The sequence below is a fragment of the Anas platyrhynchos genome, chromosome W (assembly GCF_047663525.1).
Source record: "Anas platyrhynchos isolate ZD024472 breed Pekin duck chromosome W, IASCAAS_PekinDuck_T2T, whole genome shotgun sequence".
Taxonomy (NCBI): Eukaryota; Metazoa; Chordata; class Aves; order Anseriformes; family Anatidae; genus Anas; species Anas platyrhynchos.
Genome location: NC_092620.1, coordinates 8,337,787 through 8,357,480, shown reverse-complemented (window position 1 = coordinate 8,357,480; position 19,694 = coordinate 8,337,787). Strand labels below are relative to the sequence as shown.

Below are 19,694 nucleotides of genomic sequence, written 5' to 3'. Positions count from 1 at the left end.
TTTTTAGATTTTGCCTAAAGGCATGCAATTTCTGAAATTGTCAGAGCTTAAATTTGGGTTTTCTTTTGGTTACATCTGTCTCTCCTGTGAGTATTTGGCAGTTAACTACAGCTGGTTCTAAAACACAAGACTTTTTGGGCTTCAGTTCTGATCCAGTTTGACAGAGCATATACAGAACAGCATATTTTGCCCACACCTTTGAGGGAAAATGAGAAGTTGACTGTGAACCAAGTAGAAAGAAGGGGATATGCGAGAACATTTGCAAATAATAATAAAAAATAATAATGCTATCAAAAGAGACTTGATTGCTTCCCACCTGCTCATGACTCATAGGAACCTACTTGGTAATGGCGTGACTGTGTAACAGACTGGAAGAAATAATAAAGCAAAAAATTTGCCTTAGTAACAAAATGTTAGACTGCTATGTTAGACTGCTAAAAAAATAATAAAAAAAATAAATAAAAGAGGAATCCATAAAGGTTGAAGTAATTTGTCACTGCCAAATGGAAAGTAGATATTTCCTCTTTAGCCATTGTTTGACAGTGTTTCTAATGTTAAAAGCCACCAAGTTTAAGAAGAGATCTGTAGTGTTGTGATTGTTCTCATTTGCATCTGCATTTGTGAAGAAGCTAATTAGCCTGCATGCAGCAATAGCCCTGATTATGGAGATTTCCACACTGAACTCTGGGCAAGTAATAAAACCTTTGGGTGGGCATGATTAGCTCTATCTCTCTTTTCTCCTCTAAGACTGTGTAATTAAATACTAAAATGACCTACTGAGAAGCTATTTCCAAATATCCATTATAAAGTCATTTCAGAGTCCAAGCAAATGGAATTAGAAAGAGAGGATCCAATGTGATTTCCAGCCATAAAAGTGGACTAAAAAGCACATGGTACAAATCATAAAAGTCCTGTTCATAGGCAGGAATGACAACATATCACAGATCCCAAGAAGATCATGTCCCCGGTCCCTTTCTATTAAAATAGTTCACAGGCTTTGTTGGTTGCTTATTGTCAACATGTGGTGTTGCAATATATTCCCCACAGCTCATACCAATGGGTCTCCGGGTCTTGATTAAAGCATGGTTCAGACCTGTAGCTTCATAAGGATGTAAACAAATGCTGTAAGGCTCAGAGAACCTGTTCCTCCTATCACTTTCTTTCTTTCTTCTTCTTCTTCTTCTTCTTCTTCTGCTTCTGCTTCTGCTTCTGCTTCTACTGCTTCTTCTGCTTCTGCTTCCTCTGCTTCTACTTCTGCTTCTTCTTCTGCTTCTGCTTCTTCTTCTGCTTTTCCTTCTTCTTCTTCTTCTTCTGCTTCTTCTGCTTCTTCTGCTTCTCCTTCTGCTTCTGCTTCTGCTTCTCCCCCTCCTTCTCCTCCTCCTTTCTTTTTTTTTTCTTTTTTTCTCTTTTTTTTTTCTTTTTTTTTTTTTTTTCTTATGGCAAATTAGTGCTCTACCACTGGAAGTAATTACCTTTTCCTCCATATATGAACATACATGTACTTGTAGCTGAGTAAAATTTTACTTTAAGGGAGTAGCAAGGTGCAAAGTGTCTGTCCTTTTTAGATTTAAAATGCCAGCATTGTGTGCTGCTGTCTCAAGGTCTTACTGCAACTCTAGCACAGTTTCTTGTGAAATTTCACAAGGCCCAAGATAAGTTTTCATCGTTATGCTCCGCTGAATAAACAAAATCAAATAGGTTGCTAGAGGTGGACTTCTGTAATGGAACCACTAAGTTGATTTTATACCTCCTCTTTGATTATAGCCTCCTTTTCTCCAGACTAAACAAGCCAGTTCCCTCAGCTGCTCCTCAGAGGACTTGTGCCCCCACTCCCCGTGGGGTCCCTCCCACGGGATGCCGTCCTTCCCAAACTGAGCCTGTGAGGCCTGCCCACAGGCAGTAGCTCTTCAGGAACTGGTCCCACACGGCTCCGTCCCACGGGGTCCATCCCCCTGGAGCAAACTGCTCCAGCACGGGTCCCCCACGGGTGGGCTGCAGCTCCCCCCAGACCCCCTGCTCCTGTGGGGGCTCTCCATGGGCCACAGCCTCCTCCAGGCCACATCCACCTGCTCCACCGGGGGCTCCTCCACCCATGGGGGGGCTGCAGCGTGGAGATCTGCTCCATGTGGGACCCATGGGCTGCAGGGTCACTACCATTAAACCATGTCCCAAAACACCACATCTACACATCCACACAGATGATAGGATCACTGAGTTCAGTCTACTACCTTTGTGGGAAACTGTGAAACAGGCATTTATTACAGTAGGTTGAAAAATATTTCCCATAGGAACACCTTTTCTGCATCCTATTCTTTATTGTTTCCTATATTAGACATCATTATGGCATGCCGTTTTAAGTTAACTGATTTAGGACATGGTTCTTTATCTAGCTTCACAACACGAAAAAGTTTAAAGTATGTTTTAATTCATATCTGTAGTTCGTTAAGAGGGTATACAAGGTCTGTTGTGGTGCTTAATTGATAGATCTTGACTTGTTAAACCAGAATAATCTGATAACTTGCAGTAATTCTTAAAACTGCCTTAGGAAAAAAAAGAAAAGTATTTCATTTCACTATGAACAAGGAAATTCTTTCTGAGTTGACCTAACATGTTCTTTTTTTCCCAGTTCTGGCATTGAACTGTAAAATCAATTATTCCCATAGCTCTAGTCACATGTGAACAGAGATTCAGGCCTGAAGTCACTCTTTCTCTGACAGAGACTGGCACTGTTTAATAGAGCCTGACATTTTTAGATAGGAAGCTGTGGTCCCCGCTATTGCTTTTATTCAATAAACAGCATTTCAGTGACCATTTGCTCTGGCTCTGTGCATCAGAAAGCAACACTGAGACAAGTTCTTTGGTGCATGCAGTATGATATAAGTTCTGTATGTTTAATAGCATATTGTGCCAAACGCTATGAGAGAAATGTCATGTGCAAGAGAACTGTTTTTCAGTAATACATTTGCCAGCTCCCAGCCAGTCTACATGCCAGTACACAAGTAGACTCAAGTAATTCTGCTACACTGGCCTTGGCCACATATGGGGAATGATCATCTAGGTGTAGACAGAAGGGCAGGAAATATGTCCAATTCCACCTTTGCCATTCTCAGGTGTGCACATCAGGGCTACTACAACCCTGTGCTCATTCAAAAACTCTTCCCGTCAGAAAGCTAACACCAAGCTAAAATAACCATTTTATATACCATATACTAAATACATATAATACATATACTAAAATATACCATTGTACATATCTTAACAGTGCAGGTTAGAAACTGAAGAGAGATTGAGAAAGTGCTAGCACATTTGTTTATCCAGTAGATTATTCTGTCCTGGTTTATAATGCATTATACCATGATAGTAGGGGAGGTAAAATTGCTTGTTTCCGTCCAGGTGCTATGAAGGGAAACTAGGATGATTTTCTGAGTTGGAGATGCTTGTAGTCCAAATATAAAATGGAGATATTAATCTCATTCTTCTTATGTGAGCAACGTGGGAGATGTGTTAGAGCTTTGATAATTGCCACCTAAGTAACTAATTGTAATATTTTCAAAACAAAAGCACTCAGAGACTATACAATATCTGGGTACACTTATTCATTTAGTATCAGGCAGTACATGGTAGTAGTGAAAAGGATAAAATTCCTTCACCAGATGCTAATCTGCGCAAGTACATAGCATAGGACCATCTCCACTGTAGCCAGAGCAGCAGCTGGACATGTCCTTTCCTATTGCTATGTGTAAAAGTTGTGTCAAAACTTTTCTGATACTTTCTGTTGTCTTTAATGTGATTTCTAATGGTACAATTTCCTTATGACTTTGAATGGTCTCTCTTATATGTGTTAGTGTGTACATAATGTGTGGGAGAGACAAAAAATATGCTAACAAGTTTCCTTTTAAAACCTTACTGATTTTGTTTGCTGCCTGCAGTGATGTGTTAAAACAAGGCAGCTCAGGGGTCCTTGTTTGATCACAGCAACAGGAGTGGATTTGCTTTCCTTATCTGTTGGTAAGCAGCATGGACTCTATTTAATCAGAAAGGACAGGGTACTAAGGTCCTTTTTGATATCTGCACTGTGTTATTTTGCTTAGGAGGTCTGCATTCACACCATACGTATGTGTGCGTTTGTGAATATTTATAAATATTAAATTTGGAATTACATAGACAAGTCAGCTTTATAAATGTATATATATATACACACATGTATATCACTGTCTATCTAAACTCGCTCTCTCTCTTTTTCTCTTGACACAAGCATTTATGTTCACATTTTTTGAAAAATCAACCACTACTTTTTCCCATAAAATAATTATTCAGTACTTCTGTACCATCTCTTAGCCAAAGGATACTTCAGAAAGCTTTGTGAGTGTTCTCTAAACCAGACTCTTAATACCTACAAGATGAAGATATAGATTAATGTGTCATTTTCATACATACGTCTAATGGAGGGAAAGGGAGGCATATGACTTTTCTTGTGCCAGATGATTCAGTGCTCTTGGAAGAAGTATGCCTCTTGTCAGACACCTGCTCTAGCTTTCATAAGACGTCTTCTCCAGTGCTTAATTTACTGCTAGAAAAAATATTTTACGGCTTTCCAAAGTGATGTATAACCCTAGAGTTCAGGTGGAGAAAATTTTTTTTTTCCTTATTCATCTTCAGCAGATTTTTTTAAGACTTCTTTGTATGTCTTTACATGAAGAGCCATTGTGACACTGCTGAAGATATGTTAGGATGTAACTCGACTTAGGCAGTCTGCCTAGGTATAGTTTTCAAGGTGATTCAGGAAATAGATTTGAGACAGTCTGAGGAGACTGCAGAATTTGGTTTCATTTTTATTGAAATGAAATTTAAAAAATATAAAATGTACTGTAAAAAAAAATCTGAAAAAGCAAACAAAACAAAGAAACAAGGAAGAGACCTGTGCACAGAAAAATTTTTGTATTGCTTTGCACCTTTAAACTGTAAAATATCCTACAATTTTAATATGATTTTGAGAAAGAAAGAAAGAAAGAAAGAAAGAAAGAAAGAAAGAAAGAAAGAAAGAAAGAAAGAAAGAAAGAGAGAGTAGCCAGAGGCTTCATTTGTAATGAAAAAATCAAAATGTTTTGCTTTCAGAGTGTCAAAATGAGGCATTTGAAACTTTATCAGGGGTTTACCTTTTTATTTTTTCCTAGAAAAACTTTATTGGAAATCAATGTGATCTTTGTTGTATTTTTGTTTTACTAAAATGATATTTTTAAATGGAAATTTTCCTATCAAAAATTTTCTTGGACACTTCATCTTTCTCAGCCATTTATTGTCTCAGCCATTCTTAGCTGAGAAACTACATCTTGTGTTTTTTAAGTGTTTTGTGGTATTGAAATCTTTAGACACAACTGTTAGAGCTGACCAGGATATTTCTCTTGCAACTGTTCAGATGATGGCTCTTTTTCAAGCCTGATGATTCCTGTTTTTCAAGGGTCTCAAGTTAAATACTTTTTTCATGCTAGCTTTTATGCAAAGTGTAAATTATTAAGTCTGACTCCAATCTTAAATAATTTTTCCACTCTCTTGTCACCCCTGTGGTTTTGGAAAGTAACCCTAACTCTTAGGAGTTAACAGAAATGTCAAATTATACCTTATATTATGAAATACCAATCAACATTCTTTCATAACAGATTTCTCCCCCAGACAGGCTCAAGTTTTGTGTATCATGCCCTTTATTTACAGCCTAAAGTCTTTCTGTTAGGACAGTATTTTAAGTCCCTTTTCTATTCTGGCTGCCCATTTTCCCAGCACTTTAGGCACTTAACCTATTGGAAATGTCTTGCTGTCTCTCAAAGAAGGCTAAATTCAGCCACCATGTAGAAAAAATTCTGGAAGCACTGTCATAATGACATACGCAGACAATCTCATTGATAATGCTGTGTTTGCTGAGGAAAACAGGCAATGAAAAAACATTATCTCACTAGAGCATCCGCAAGCTCGTCACTATGGATGTTCATGCCGTTGACCTATGAAATGCTCTTGAATTTGCTGTTTTTGTTGTTGTTTGTTTGTTTGTTTTCACTGTCTGGCACAGGAATCTATGCTATTTTTTATTGGTGAGTGAATGAATGGGGAAGATTTGTTTCTTTTGTTGTTGTTTTCCATAGCTGAATGGAAGTGTAAATATACATGTATGCATAAATTTGTATATATGTATAGTTTTTTATGTATATATATATACTTTTTTTTTTCCATGAAACATTTTACTTAAAACTACTTCATTTTAATTGATAGAGTTTTTTTTTTTTTTTTTCCTTTTGAATTTCATTCCTGCCATAAGAACCTCTTTGAGGCTCAGGAGAAGGCATTCCCCTGTATCTTTGGTCTTTTCTCGGAGTTCAGTTTAACATATTTACACAATACTCAAGACAAAAGTAATTTTGACAAGCAACCAGTTTCGGTAAATGGGATAAGAACTTGCCCTCCTCCCACCACTGGTTCATTGATGAGGCACTCTGTTCTGAAACTGTGGGAATTTTACATTTTTCATTCCCAACACTGATTTAATTAACAGGGATATCACTTCTTCCTCAGCATGCATAGTCATGTGTTCAAGTGAAAATGAAGTTCTTTCTCAGTGAGTGTAATATTGGTTTCCCAGAAAGAAATAAAAAAAAAAAAGAAGAATATTGAAGGAGGGGGAGAAAGGAAGGTCAGTAGAAATGAAAAGCTAAAAAAATTTTATTAATTTGGCAAATCTGTGTTTGCTTACTGTCACTTTGGAGGGCTAGATATAGCAGACCTTCATTTTTTCAGTTGGGACCTCTGTCTTAACTGAAATATAAGTAATATTTTAAAATTATTATGATTTTAAATATTTTTGGAATTTACAATTATGTTTCTGAAAGCATTTCTAAGCTTCTGTTTAAGCTTCTTTCTTTTTTTTTTTTTTTTTTTTTTTCACATTGTTGGCTAGAGTTATGAATTTAAGTGATAAGTGTGATACAAGGGTGAAGATCAAGTTCATCCTATAATATAGTATGGGGGTGGGATGGTGTTAGGGCTGTGACTATGTGCACCCAGAGCACTTAGGCTTTAATACACTGGAGGTCCAGGAACATCTCATTACGTTATCTGCATGAATCACAGCATCATAGAATCACAGAATTGTCTAGGTTGGAAGAGACCTCAAGATCATTGAGTCCAACCTCTGACCTAACACTAACAAGTCCTCCACTAAACCATAAGCTCTACATCTAAACGTCTTTTAAAGAGCTCCAGGGATGGTGACTCCACCACTTCCCTGGGCAGCCCATTCCAATGCCTCGCAACCCTTTTGGTAAAGAAGTTCTTCCTAACATCCAACCTAGCTCTCCCCTGGCGCAACTTTAGCCCATTCCCCCTCATCCTGTCACCAGGCATGTGGGAGAACAGGCCAACCCCCACCTCACTACAGCCGCTTTTAATATACTTATAAAGAGCAATAAGGTCGTCCCTGAGCCTCTTCTCCAGACTGAACAAGCCCAGCTCCCTCAGCTGCTCCTCGTAGGACTTGTTCTCCAGACCCTTCACCAGCTTCGTCGCCCTTCTCTGGACCCGCTCAAGCACCTCGATGTCCTTCTTGTAGCGAGGGGCCCAAAACTGAACACAGTACTCAAGGTGCGGCCTCACCAGAGCCGAGTACAGGGGGACGATCACCTCCCTAGCCCTGCTGGTCACACTGTTTCTGATACAAGCCAGGATGCCGTTGGCCTTCTTGGCCACCTGAGCACACTGCTGGCTCATATTCAGCTGACTATCAACCAGTACTCCCAGGTCCTTCTCCACCAGGCAGAGTGGAGAATGAGACAACAGATTAATGTGAGAGAAAGTGGCACCACTTAGAAGCAGCATTTGACTTGTTGGTGGAGGAAAAACCTAGGTGGGCATTTCAGACTGTCCCAAAGATTCCCCTGGGCAGGTCTCAGACCTGTTGACTGGCACTACTTGTGTGCTTTGGTATGCTAACAAATATTCTCTGGGCAGTCCAGCTGTCCCAGGGACTCTGCTGGGAAGTTCCTGCTGCAAAATTGACCAAAGGTAAGGAGGTATTGTGGGTTGTCAATAGGTGCTATTCCCGCAGAGGCAGAGATGGTCAATAGGATGGACTTTCATAAATAGTTGATGTATTAATAAAATACTTCTTACGTGGTATAAGACACAGTAAAAATGGGTCATGTATGTGCTGGAGTGGTCACACAGGATCATGGCCCAGTGAGATATAGGAATTCATCAGACCAGCAGTCTGGGGAGTCTCATCTGATCCAGCTGAGGATCACTGTAAGGAATCTTGCAATGGAGACTCCTGTCATCATTTAGATGGCAACCAACTGCTCTGTTCAGGAGATTGGATTCCCATAGAAGTGCTAGCTGGATGCAAAGTGCCTAATAAATTAGGCTTTTGTTTTTTAACAAACACTGCACATATAAATGTTTCTGAAACAATTGACTGCAATAATATAACTGAAATAATATGTTGTGTAATATAACTCCTAGTTCCTTTCCTGTTGTTTAACTTTATGAATTTTTATTGTTTTTGTTTTGTTTTAATTATAAAATATGAATCTCTCATGTATTTTCTTGCATGTGAAAGCATGTTTCTGTCCTTATATTTCAGCCATGTCCCTAATGACCAGAAACCACCTTTTAATCCTTTCTTTTTTACAAACATAATAATGAGATGTAAATATAATGTATTATATCAAGCTATTGACTATCATTTCTGTTCAAACCACCAGCTGACAGGAGATCTCCTACCTTAAAAAACAGTCTCCAGAGTAGAAATGCAAAATCTCCTTTCTTAGTGGTTTTGAAGCTAGACCAAAAATAATATGCTATGTGACAAATATGGGCATGAAGATGCAGACACTGTGCTCTCAGAAACTGCATTCAGCTTGGGGTGCTGACTTTTCTTTCCCTGTTCCAAGCAGATATTTTGATCTTTGCCAAAAAGGTGGGCTAATACTGTCTAATAATGAAAAACTGCCAAACTTGTCTAATTAGTCTGCAATGGCTTTTTAGTATCTCAAAATTCTTGAAAAGCAATTAGAATTTGAATCTAAATTACAAAATGCTGTTTTGAATTAGATTAAATACAAAGGGTCTAATTTACCAGCTGCTAGTGCTATTGTTGAACTTTTCAGACAGTTAACATATTTTGTGAAATCAATACAAAAGAAATACAACTTAGTGTATATAACGGAGCGTAAAATCCAATTGGTGTCTTTTGATATTAGGTGGATTTGGTACACTGGAAGTGGATATCCATAAATTGTTCTCTGCATTACAGTAATGAATTGGCATGAACCTTGTTTAATTTGTGTTTGTTTTTCTCAAGTAATTTTCCTTTCTCTTGTTATAAAGGAAAAGTACATTTATAAAGTAATACACTCTAATTATAGGAGAAATCTGTTGACTGAAAAGAACATTACATGGGACACATTCATTTTAAAGGGTGATTTATTTGAATATATTTAGCAGGGATGTTGTCAAGAATGTTTTGTTTGTTTGAGGGTTGTTGTTTTTTACAAGCTATTTTACTTGGTTGGATAAGCCCTAGAGGAACATCTTAGAGGACAGATGGACAAAGGACAGTGAGAGTCCATTTTCAGAATCTAGCTTCGCAGAATATGGCCAAATTGAACAGAAACCTTTGCACATACAAAACACAGCATTTTTATTTGTTTGTTTATTTTAATCTGGCATTTGACTAGGTTTTTCTTTATGTCATCACATTCATATTCTATGACTCTATGATCATGATCATTTAACTGCGAAAAAGACAGATTAAGGCTACATGTACATGGATGGTTCTTCATTGCACCCTGCAAACAGACATAAGTGATATATACTTTCTGATATAATGTGTACACCCAGGTGCTCACCTGATCTTTTAGGAAAACATTTTTTTTCTATTTCACAACTAATAAACAAGGAGCTAGGAAGTATTTTATACTTACTGCCATTACACACCACCCAAAAATCAAACTCTATGTCTGAGAGCATTGTCCAAATGCTTCTTGACCTCTGGCAGCTCAGTGCCGTGACCACTGTCCTGAGGAGCCTGTTCCAGTGCCCAGGTGTCTTCTCAGTGAAGAACCTTTTCCTAACATCCAGCCTGACCCTCCCCTGTCCCAGCTCCATGCTGTTCCCTCGGGTTTTATTGCTAGTCAGCAGAGAGCAGAGATCAGTGCCTCCTGCCCCACTGTTCCTCTTGAGGAAACTATAGTCTGCAAAGAGGTCACCCCTTAGCCTTCTCTTCTCTAAGGTGAACAAAACAAGTGACCTCAGCCATGTCTCACTCTCTAGACCCTACACCATCTTTGTTGCCCTCCTTTGCACACTCTCTAATAGTTTTATATCCTTCCTAAATCGTGGTGCCCAAAACTGCACACAGTACTCACTGTGAGGGTTCATCAAAAAGATATTGGCAATCAGTGGGACAACTTTATTTATTTATTTGTTTATTTCATTTGGGATCAATGCAGCTGACATCTTTTCACACGTCACAGGGAAAACAAACAAACAAACAAACAAACAAAAAAAACTCTTAAAGCAAATCATTGCAGTCTGGAATTATAACCATTATTTTCAGTTCTTTGTGTTGTTTTCCTGACTGCCTCTTTTTCTATCATCTCTTGGCTTTCTTGATCTGTTTTGCCTCTGATGCTGTTGGCACAATAGAAGTCATACTTTTCTCTGCTGTCAGTACTAGTAGCTTCTGTATCATCATCCATCACTGCTAGCAAAGTACCTTTAGGTGGTAGGTCTTGAAGTGAAGATTTGTCAGGCATTCATTTGTTCCCAAAGTTTTCAGAAATAGAGAAGGGCAAAAGCCAGAACTAAAGTCTACTATTACAGACAGAAAGTGTCTTGGAAAAGGAAGACAGCACAGATGTATTTTGCAACTAGCAAAGAAAAATCTGTCATTAACTACAAACTAATGAGATTAGAATAACAGGAGGCCAAAGGAATTAACTTAAAATGTGTTTACCAAGGAAGCTAATGTGTAATTTCACAATGCGTTTTACAAGCTCAGTGCAGTCATCATGCTTTGGGCAAGCTGGGATTGTTAGCTTCAGTATTTGTTTTAATATAAGTTGCACCTTAACAAGAAGAAGGACGTTGAGGTGCTTGAGCGGGTCCAGAGAAGGACAATGAAGCTGGTGAGGGGCCTGGAGAACAAGTCCTACGAGGAGCGGCTGAAGGAGCTGGGCTTGATCAGCCTGGAGAAAAGGAGGCTCAGGGGTGACCATATTGCTCTTTACAGATACCTTAACGGAGGCTGTAGCGAGGTGGGGTTGGTCTATTCTCCCACGTGCCTGGTGACAGGACGAGGGGGAGCAGGCTTAAGTTGCGCCAGGGGAGTTTTAGGCTGGATCTTAGGAAGAACTTCTTTACCGAAAGGGTTGTTAGACACTGGAACAGGCTGCCCAGGGAGGTGGTGGAGTCACCATCCCTGGAGGTCTTTAAAAGATGTTTAGATGTAGAGCTTAGGGATATGGTTTAGTGGGGACTGTTAGCGTTAGGTCAGAGGTTGGACTCGATGATCTTGAGGTCTCTTCCAACCTAGAAATTCTGTGATTCTGTGAAGAAGTAGACCTTTTGGACAAAAAGATGTCTGTCCTTGCAGTCCAAGAAGCCCAGAGTTCTGAGCACTTTGTAGTTATTTAATGGGTCAAAGCTAGTGCTTTTCCTAAATTATTTTTGCATGACTGTTTTTCCTTAGAATAACATGTATCATGTTTGCTACTAAACTTGATTTGTTAGTGTTGTAGTGTGGAGCCCTCTTCCAGGCTATAACCTATCAAATAGTGGACCACCTAAATGGCACAGAAGAAAAGGTAATTCACATAGAGACCATGGAAGGTATGCAATCTTCAGACCATCCCAAAGGAGGGCATTTCCTGACATTTCTCAGCTTACTGAACAGTGATGGATAGGCTGGTTTAGCTGCAGCAAGTTATAATGGCCTCATCTGACAGATGCCTGCCATGCTTGGGTCCTCAGCAGACGAGGATGCACAGACCTTAGCTCATATTACCTAAACTGTCTGTGAGGTGGGTTTAATAATCTCTCATATGTCCTGCTCTGCCTCCTCTGTGTGTGTGACAACTTTCTAAGCAGTTCTGTGAAGTTGTTGAAGGACCAGAGATTTGGAACTTGGTGTCTTTTTCCATCACTGTCACTTTCTACCTTGACATGGTGATTTGTCAAATTGGGATGGATATTCCCATTAAACAACAGGATTTTGAAGTCATCTGCCACTTAATGGAGGTGCACCATAATGCTCCAGATTAATGGTATGGCTTCTTAATAACACACGACATGGCCTAGTCTGTGCTGGTTTGGCATCGCCTTGAGCTGCAACTGTGCAGTGCTAGCCCTCCCATGCAAAGGTATTCTGAGAGCACAGCACCTTTCTTTGACACAGATATTCCTCCTGGAGAGAACTGTGACAGGAAGAGAAAGGAGATCTGGGAGTAACCTCCTCAGGACCCTATGCACTCATGTATATTATCAATATCTCATAGAAATATTTGAAGAAATACACTTTGATGCACAGCAATTGTACAGGAAATTTGATTCGTCTGTTGTGGCCTTATTTGGTGCTCCTAATTATGCATCTCTGCAGTGTAGAATGTGTCACCAGTTGTCCTATGTTTTCTTCATTTATTGGGAAGAAATGGCCACAATTAAATTTCCTGATTTTAGATGACATTTTAGTCATGAAAACAATAATTACACAGCAATGTATTTTTCTTCATCAGTTCTCCATCTCTTGAAAGAGCTTGTAGCTCAGAAATACGTATCTGTGTTTGTGTGAGTCCTTCTTTCAGAGCCCAGGACTTTCTTAATTTTGTCTGCTTTCAATGAATACATTTGACAACATTTCTCCTCATATGTTTTCTCTTCAAATGGAAGGTATAAAACTGAAACTTTATTTCTGTAAGAAATACCCCAGGTTAGTTTTTCCTTCACTGTGCTGCTTCATATTGGAAGATGGTGCTCCATGAAGGAGGAAGCAGAACCAACAGCTTGTGTATCATAAGTATCATCCTGCATATCATAGAATCATAGAATCATAGAATATCCGGAGTTGGAAGGGACCCTTAAGGATCATCAAGTCCAACTCTTGACACCGCACAGGTCTACCCAAGTTCAGACCATGTGACTAAGTGCACAGTCCAATCTCTTCTTAAATTCAGTCAGGCTCGGTGCAGTGACCACTTCCCTGGGGAGCCTGTTCCAGTGTGCAACCACTCTCTCTGTGAAGAACCCCCTCCTGATGTCCAGCCTAAACTTCCCCTGCCTCAGCTTAACTCCGTTCCCGCGGGTCCTGCATATCATCCTGCATATATAAAAACCAACATTTCATTGGAGGACTGCACCACTTGCTAGCCATATTTCTTCCATCTGAAAACAACTCCTTTACTGAAAGGAGGATCCAGACTGAATTGTACGGAGCATGGCTGAAATGGTGGCAAAGGTTCTGCTCTTTTGATTTCACAGGACCCTAGAGCTTGGAAATTATCAATATGGAGGTGGCTTTTCTCTATTAATATAGAAACAACCTATTCCACCATACATACACTCTTGCTATTCATGCATACCCTCCCTCCCCAAAAATGACATAATTACTAGAGATGTCTTTAATAAATAAATGAATTTAGGTTGGCATTTATACAATTCCTGTCACAGATTACTAGGGCAGTGACTCCAGATGCTTGCTGCTTTTGCAATGTCTCTGAAACTAATTGGTCTGGGACTTAATGTTAGAGGATCTTCAGAAATATCTGACCTTTAAAATAGAATTTTGGATTCACAGTAATCTATTTCCTGAAATCCTGAGTAAGTCCGTAGAATTAACTGACAGAAATGATCAGAAGTGGACATAGACAGGTAAATTCTTCTCATACTTTTGTCTACAAAAGAGAAAGTAAAACTGCAGTCCTTCTTACAAGCTGATACATTTCAAGCTCTCAGGTGTGTATAACAGTGCTGCCAAAAATGGCAAGTCTTGGCTGCATCCCTGAAAAGGAGTCACTGGAGGAAGCAAATAGCCTATGTCAGCATCACCAGTGAATGTATGGGACAAATGATTATCACAGAGTCACACTTCAAGTCTGATGCATAAGAATTAGGCCTGGGAATTGCCTCTTCTCATGCCTATTAAGGGCAGCCTTGTCTGCCACAACTGTACGTCTAAGGAGTTTATCATCCTGAGTTAAGTTAGCAAGTTAAACAGAAAAATTACAAGCCTTCAGAAGATCAGATTTTGTCCTGTTCAGGGACTTTCTTGTCTGGATCCCTTGGGAAACTACCCTGGAGGGTAAATGAGGCCCGAGAGTGCTGTTTAATCTTCAAGAGCAAACTCCTCAGATGATAAGAACAGCTCATTGCCAAGCTGGATAAAACCAAGTTGGAAGGAGCAGTTACTACAGTGGAGGGCAAAAAGGTCTGCTACTCATGGTGTCCTCAGTAGGCTGGAGAAACGTAGCAGTAGGCACTTCATGAATATAACCAAAACCAAATACAAAATCTTGCACCTGGGATGAACAAACCCAAGGCAGTAGTGCATATCAGTGGCCAACTGCCCCCAAAACAGCTCTGTGAAGATGGTTAAACACTGGAACAAGTTGCTCAGAGAGGTGGTGAAATCTACTTCCTTGGAGATGTTCAAGACCAAACAGAACACAACACTGAGCAGCCTGATCTGATCATAACTGTTTTAAGCAGGTAGTTAGACTAGATGCTCTCCACAGATCCCTTCAGACCTAAATTATTTAATATTTCTACAATAACGACCAAGTTCTATTGCTAACATATAACATTGAGAACTATTTTTAATAACAGTTATTTCCCCATTCTGTGTTTTAATACTGTGTAAATCTTTGCAAAGTATGTTCTCCTAAACTCCCATGCTCTGCAAACTGATCCGTCTGATCTCTATGAAATTTTATTAATTCAGAAAATTTAAAAAGCACTATATGACTATTAGGCAAACATTAATGCATTTAAAACAGCTAATTAATACGGTTTTTCATTGTCTTTAGTTCACACATTTTTGAGCCCACCTGCAGTTGTGCTTTCCTATTACTTCTTCATTTTAGTTTTAAACAACAATTTATGACAAGAAAGGCTGAAAATAGACCTATCAAAATTTAGACTTGCCTGACAATACTGCGTTATAGTGCTGGTATGAACTATGAAATTATCTCCCATTGTTCCTTCTGCTTGTCAGTGTAGCATTTAAATTCCAGAGCTATTTCTGCTTAAAATTTGGCAACGGATTATAAAACAGGACTTTTTTTTTTTTTTTGGTGACATTGTGTATCAATCTACATCAGATTTTCTATTATTCCCAGCAGCATTTCTGTATGCTGCCTTTTTTGTGTTTTTCATGGTGAGAGTAAAATACAGATTCATGCTGAGGCTAGAGTTTTTGAAACCTTCCAAGAACAACCAACTCAGTCAATTATTGTTAGCCATTTCTCTAAGAGGCCAAGCTGAGCAGTCCCCATTGTGTGAACCACAGAACATGAGTTAACATCTTGTTATTTTACACAAGAAAGTTGAGAATCACATCCTAGCTCAAGGTAAAAGCCATGAAATGCAGTCTTTACTGGGGAGACTCAAAGGGAGAAAAACAAAGGAGGTGCACTGACATGTAGTTGAAGTCTTCACTGTTCTTCCTGAAGGTGCATAGCTACTTAGTGTCCATATACACAATCAGTACCTAACAGGGTATGTAGGAATTGTATTTTTTCCCCATAAATGATCAGCAGTGGAGTAACTTGCAAATTGTTCATGTTTCTCCATAGATAGACAGTGGGAAAGTCGTGTCCTGGTGCCTTTGTGCAGCTCATATGCCTTAAAATGCACATCTAGATGTATGCTTAATTTACCTAATACTTCATAAAGTTCAAGGGAAAAGTACCTTGCTGTCTTTCTCTCTTTGTCTTCATAACCCTTGCTCTTCATGCAAAGCAGATAAATTAATCCTGTGTGGTTGTTGTAGAGGAGTGATGCACTTCACTTGTAAGAGAGAAGCAGCAATATATAAGATGGTGATTTGATGAAGTTAATGGTAAATTAAGACAGTGGTTTAAAAAGCCTCAATGGCAAGGTATGCTCAGTTATTTACTGCATAGAGGACAGGGTCAGATGAAATTGTCAGGAGAGCCTCCCATTGAGTCATGAGATTCAGAATGGACCCTTTTGCTTTTCAAAGCAGTTTAGGTATCACTGGATCCAATGTTAGTCCCAGACTTGGTCAACAGTTTATGTCTAAAAGACTATGTGCACAATCAATCTGAAATGTAAGTTTGCAAAGTTTCAGCAAGCTATTAGTGCCTTACCGAGGATCTCTAATAGGTGAGGAATCTCTCATCCTCAAAGAGTAATCTTAAGAGGTGCCCCTACTCAAGCAGAAATCCTAGCAATCCTAGCATACAGCCCACTGACATGTAAGGGAGCTCAATGGGCTCTGGGTTTCCCCCTGTTTATGGGGTGAGATAATGGACTCAGTCATATTTGCATACCAACCATAATTTGGTTGGCACATGCTCAATTAGCCCTTGACTATTGTGTTGTTTTCTGTCTCCTCAGAGTCCAATCTGAGCTGTCTGCAGCTGTCTGGTTATCACTTGAGCAGGATTATGGGTGAAAAGCTCAGGTGTGTGGGGGAATACACCATCACACCCCACCCCGTGACTAGAGTCAGCGGGGGATCAAGAAGCAGCTATAGTCATTGACTGCAAGCTCACAGGCCTTTGTGCTGCACCATTTCCAAAAATTGAAAGAGGATAGCAGTTCCATGATGTGATGAAAACTGCTAAAATGCATCGTTCACAGAGACTAGGAAATAGACCTATTACTGACAGTTGACATAATATTACTTGCAACTCTCCTGGAAATTCTGGCCACAAAAGCACAGTTTAAGAAACAGTTTTATTTTGAAGTCTGAACAGTTCAAATTCCAAATATAGATTATTTCTAGAAGTGGTGCTTTTGACGGAACTGAAAACTTTTGATCTAGGATGTCTTATTGTAAACACAGCTTATGTTCTAAGTGTAAAGAAATTTGGGATATTTTTGTATAAATGTGTTGTAGTCTGTCCAATGACATCTCTTCCCACGAGAGGTAATAATCATGCTGTTGATCCTGGAGGACAGAATAACTCGCATTAGTGAAAAAATGCATACGGTATTGCCATTCTACCTACTAATATGAGTTATTCTTTCCTCCTTTTAGTTTCAGTGTATATGTGACAGCATTCCTGGGACCTAATAGTTTTGATATGGTTTGGGCAAAGCATACACAGAGAATGAGGTGCGGTTATGGTTACACGGCTAGGAAGTAGATCTGGGTGCCAAACGCTTGGTTAGAAGTGAAAGTCTGACCACAATTAAATTTTTGTGGAAATTTGTAGGACAAATGGAGAGCAATAATTATATTTCTGTATTTTTCTTTTCTTGATACTTTTGTTATACAGGGCAGCTTTTATGTCCCATCTGAAAACTGCATGCAGCATGCATACAAATGGCATAAGGACCTCTGTCTTCTGCTCTTGAATGCTCAAAGAGGACTTCACATGTACTACACCCTCATAATGAAGGAGATTCCTGATTTACCACAGCTGAAGTTGGGTGAGAGAACAGACATTTTAAATCACTGAATATAGAACATTGCTGTTTTCAATACATGGTTTAGTACCAAAATTCTTGGCCTGTGTAGAGATTTTAGAGGATTTTTCTCCCTGTTTCCTGATTAGTGTTTATTTTGGCACACAGTTAGACTAATGCTTTCTCTGCTTATGAAAATCCTTTTACATGAACTGAAGGTTGCCTGATGTGTAGAGGGGTAAAATGTTCTGATAAATTTCTCAGATTACTTGCCTCTAAATGGTATTTGGACTCCATTGCTTTCTGAAGATTTTAACTTCCATTTCAAAATCACCATGAGATCTGGTGAAGACTGTAGCAATTTTTACTCCCAACCAAATTTGTATCTTTTTAAACTGTAAACAAAAATCTGAAAGGTGATATGAATGTTTATGAAACGTGCTCCATCCCTTTGCAATGCACTTCTCTGCCCATATTATAATTACATTTGTTTAAATAGATTTTCTAGTTTTTTTGGCAGAAACATTTTTAGCTGGTCAGGCCTATTGGGTCCAACATAGAAGTGCTGTCTGGCTGGATTTGCCGGACAGAGCTCAGTAATTTGTGTTTAGTCATGTTTGTAATGACAGCATGAGCTCTTGTGAAAATGAGGAGCATCCCTGACTAATTCCTGCTCTCCCACCTGTTTCTTTGAATTTAAGGCATGTGTCTCATCTGTGTTTTTGTCTCATTGTACATCTGAATGCACATTTTTTTCTAAGTTAGCAGTTTGTTGTATTTCAGGGATAATTATATTATGAAAATTGATGGCATTGGGCAGCAGATTTAAAAAGGGATGATAAAATCTTTCTCCTTTTTTTACTGTAGTGCTTTTTTACTACAAGCACTTTCAAATATAATACATTATTCTGTACAGACTTATGAGCTTGATAGCTTCTATTTTCCACTTTATGTTTCTTTATGTTTTGTTCCCTGATATATATTTCCACTCACGGGAAACCTGAAACTCATGGGATGGGAAGAGCACATACTGTGTTATTCAATTCAGCTATGAGGAAAAAAAAAAGTACAGCATGTTTATTTGCAATTTATGAGCTGTCAAACAGAATCTAACATGCAACAAAACCCATGCTTCGAGCATTTTGGTTATCAGGCACATTTTTAGATGATTTGTGTTTTACCTGGACAGGCTTATAGACTGGGAGATGGCAGAGTTATGTATGGTTGGTTGACCACAACTGAAGAACAGCCCCAGATATGCACATATTGGCTTTCTGAATACAATTGACTTAGTTTTCAAATGACTACTGGTACTGAAGCAGGCACTTGATTTGCAAATGTACTTGTTGTAATACATGCAAATTTGCTAAATGCAAATACCCTTTTTAGCTGCTTGAGCAGAGCACTCTTTGCATCATTTTATTCACAGCCTGAAAATCTACTGAAGATTCGATTTTAAGGCTAGCCTTCTGAGGCCTGATGCAAAGCACAGAAAAATCATGGGGTGTAAGGTTTACCCAGTATGATGAATATCAAGCCAGTTTTTATATGAGACAATTGCTCGGACTGTCCTTACAGTCACTGGGGAGACACAGGCCCATTTAGGACAATAAAATGTGTTATCTGACAAGTAGTGCTCTCTAACTTAGAATGACATGAACTGCATCTTGTACTGGCTCATTTTTCTCCACTGACCAGGAGAAGAATGTAAATGACTCATTCAGTTTTAGACATCTATATTTGGTGAAATTAATCTCATCATAGGTTTCTAAAGATAGTTAAGATAAATATGAGACTATAAATCTCCTCTGCGGACTTTCTAAATTCCTTTTTCTAGCCCCCTGAATAATATATTAAAAAATTAATAGCCTAGTTTAGACTTTAAAAGTGGAAATTATTGTCTCCCAATTTTTACCAGCTGTGGAGAGATATTTTTGAGGTGTTATGCATCTCACTCTGTCCTCTTAAATTCCTTAGTATTATTTAAGAAGAATCACTTGGGTATTGGGGAGGGGATTGGTTGCTTGTTTTCTCTGCTTTTTTTCTTTCTATATACTACT

At 38.9% G+C, this 19,694-nt stretch overlaps 1 protein-coding gene across 5 annotated transcripts in view; it reads left to right on the top strand.

The window, feature by feature from the left end:
- Positions 1-19,694, top strand: part of LOC106020157 (protein FAM135B) — a 270,121-nt gene that overhangs the window by 211,886 nt on the left and 38,541 nt on the right. For all 5 annotated transcript variants that reach the window (XM_072030578.1, XM_038175218.2, XM_038175215.2 and 2 more), the window contains exon 8: positions 17,505-17,658. In XM_072030578.1, the coding sequence (XP_071886679.1) occupies positions 17,505-17,658 (154 nt within the window). The remainder of the gene's footprint in view (positions 1-17,504; positions 17,659-19,694) is intronic.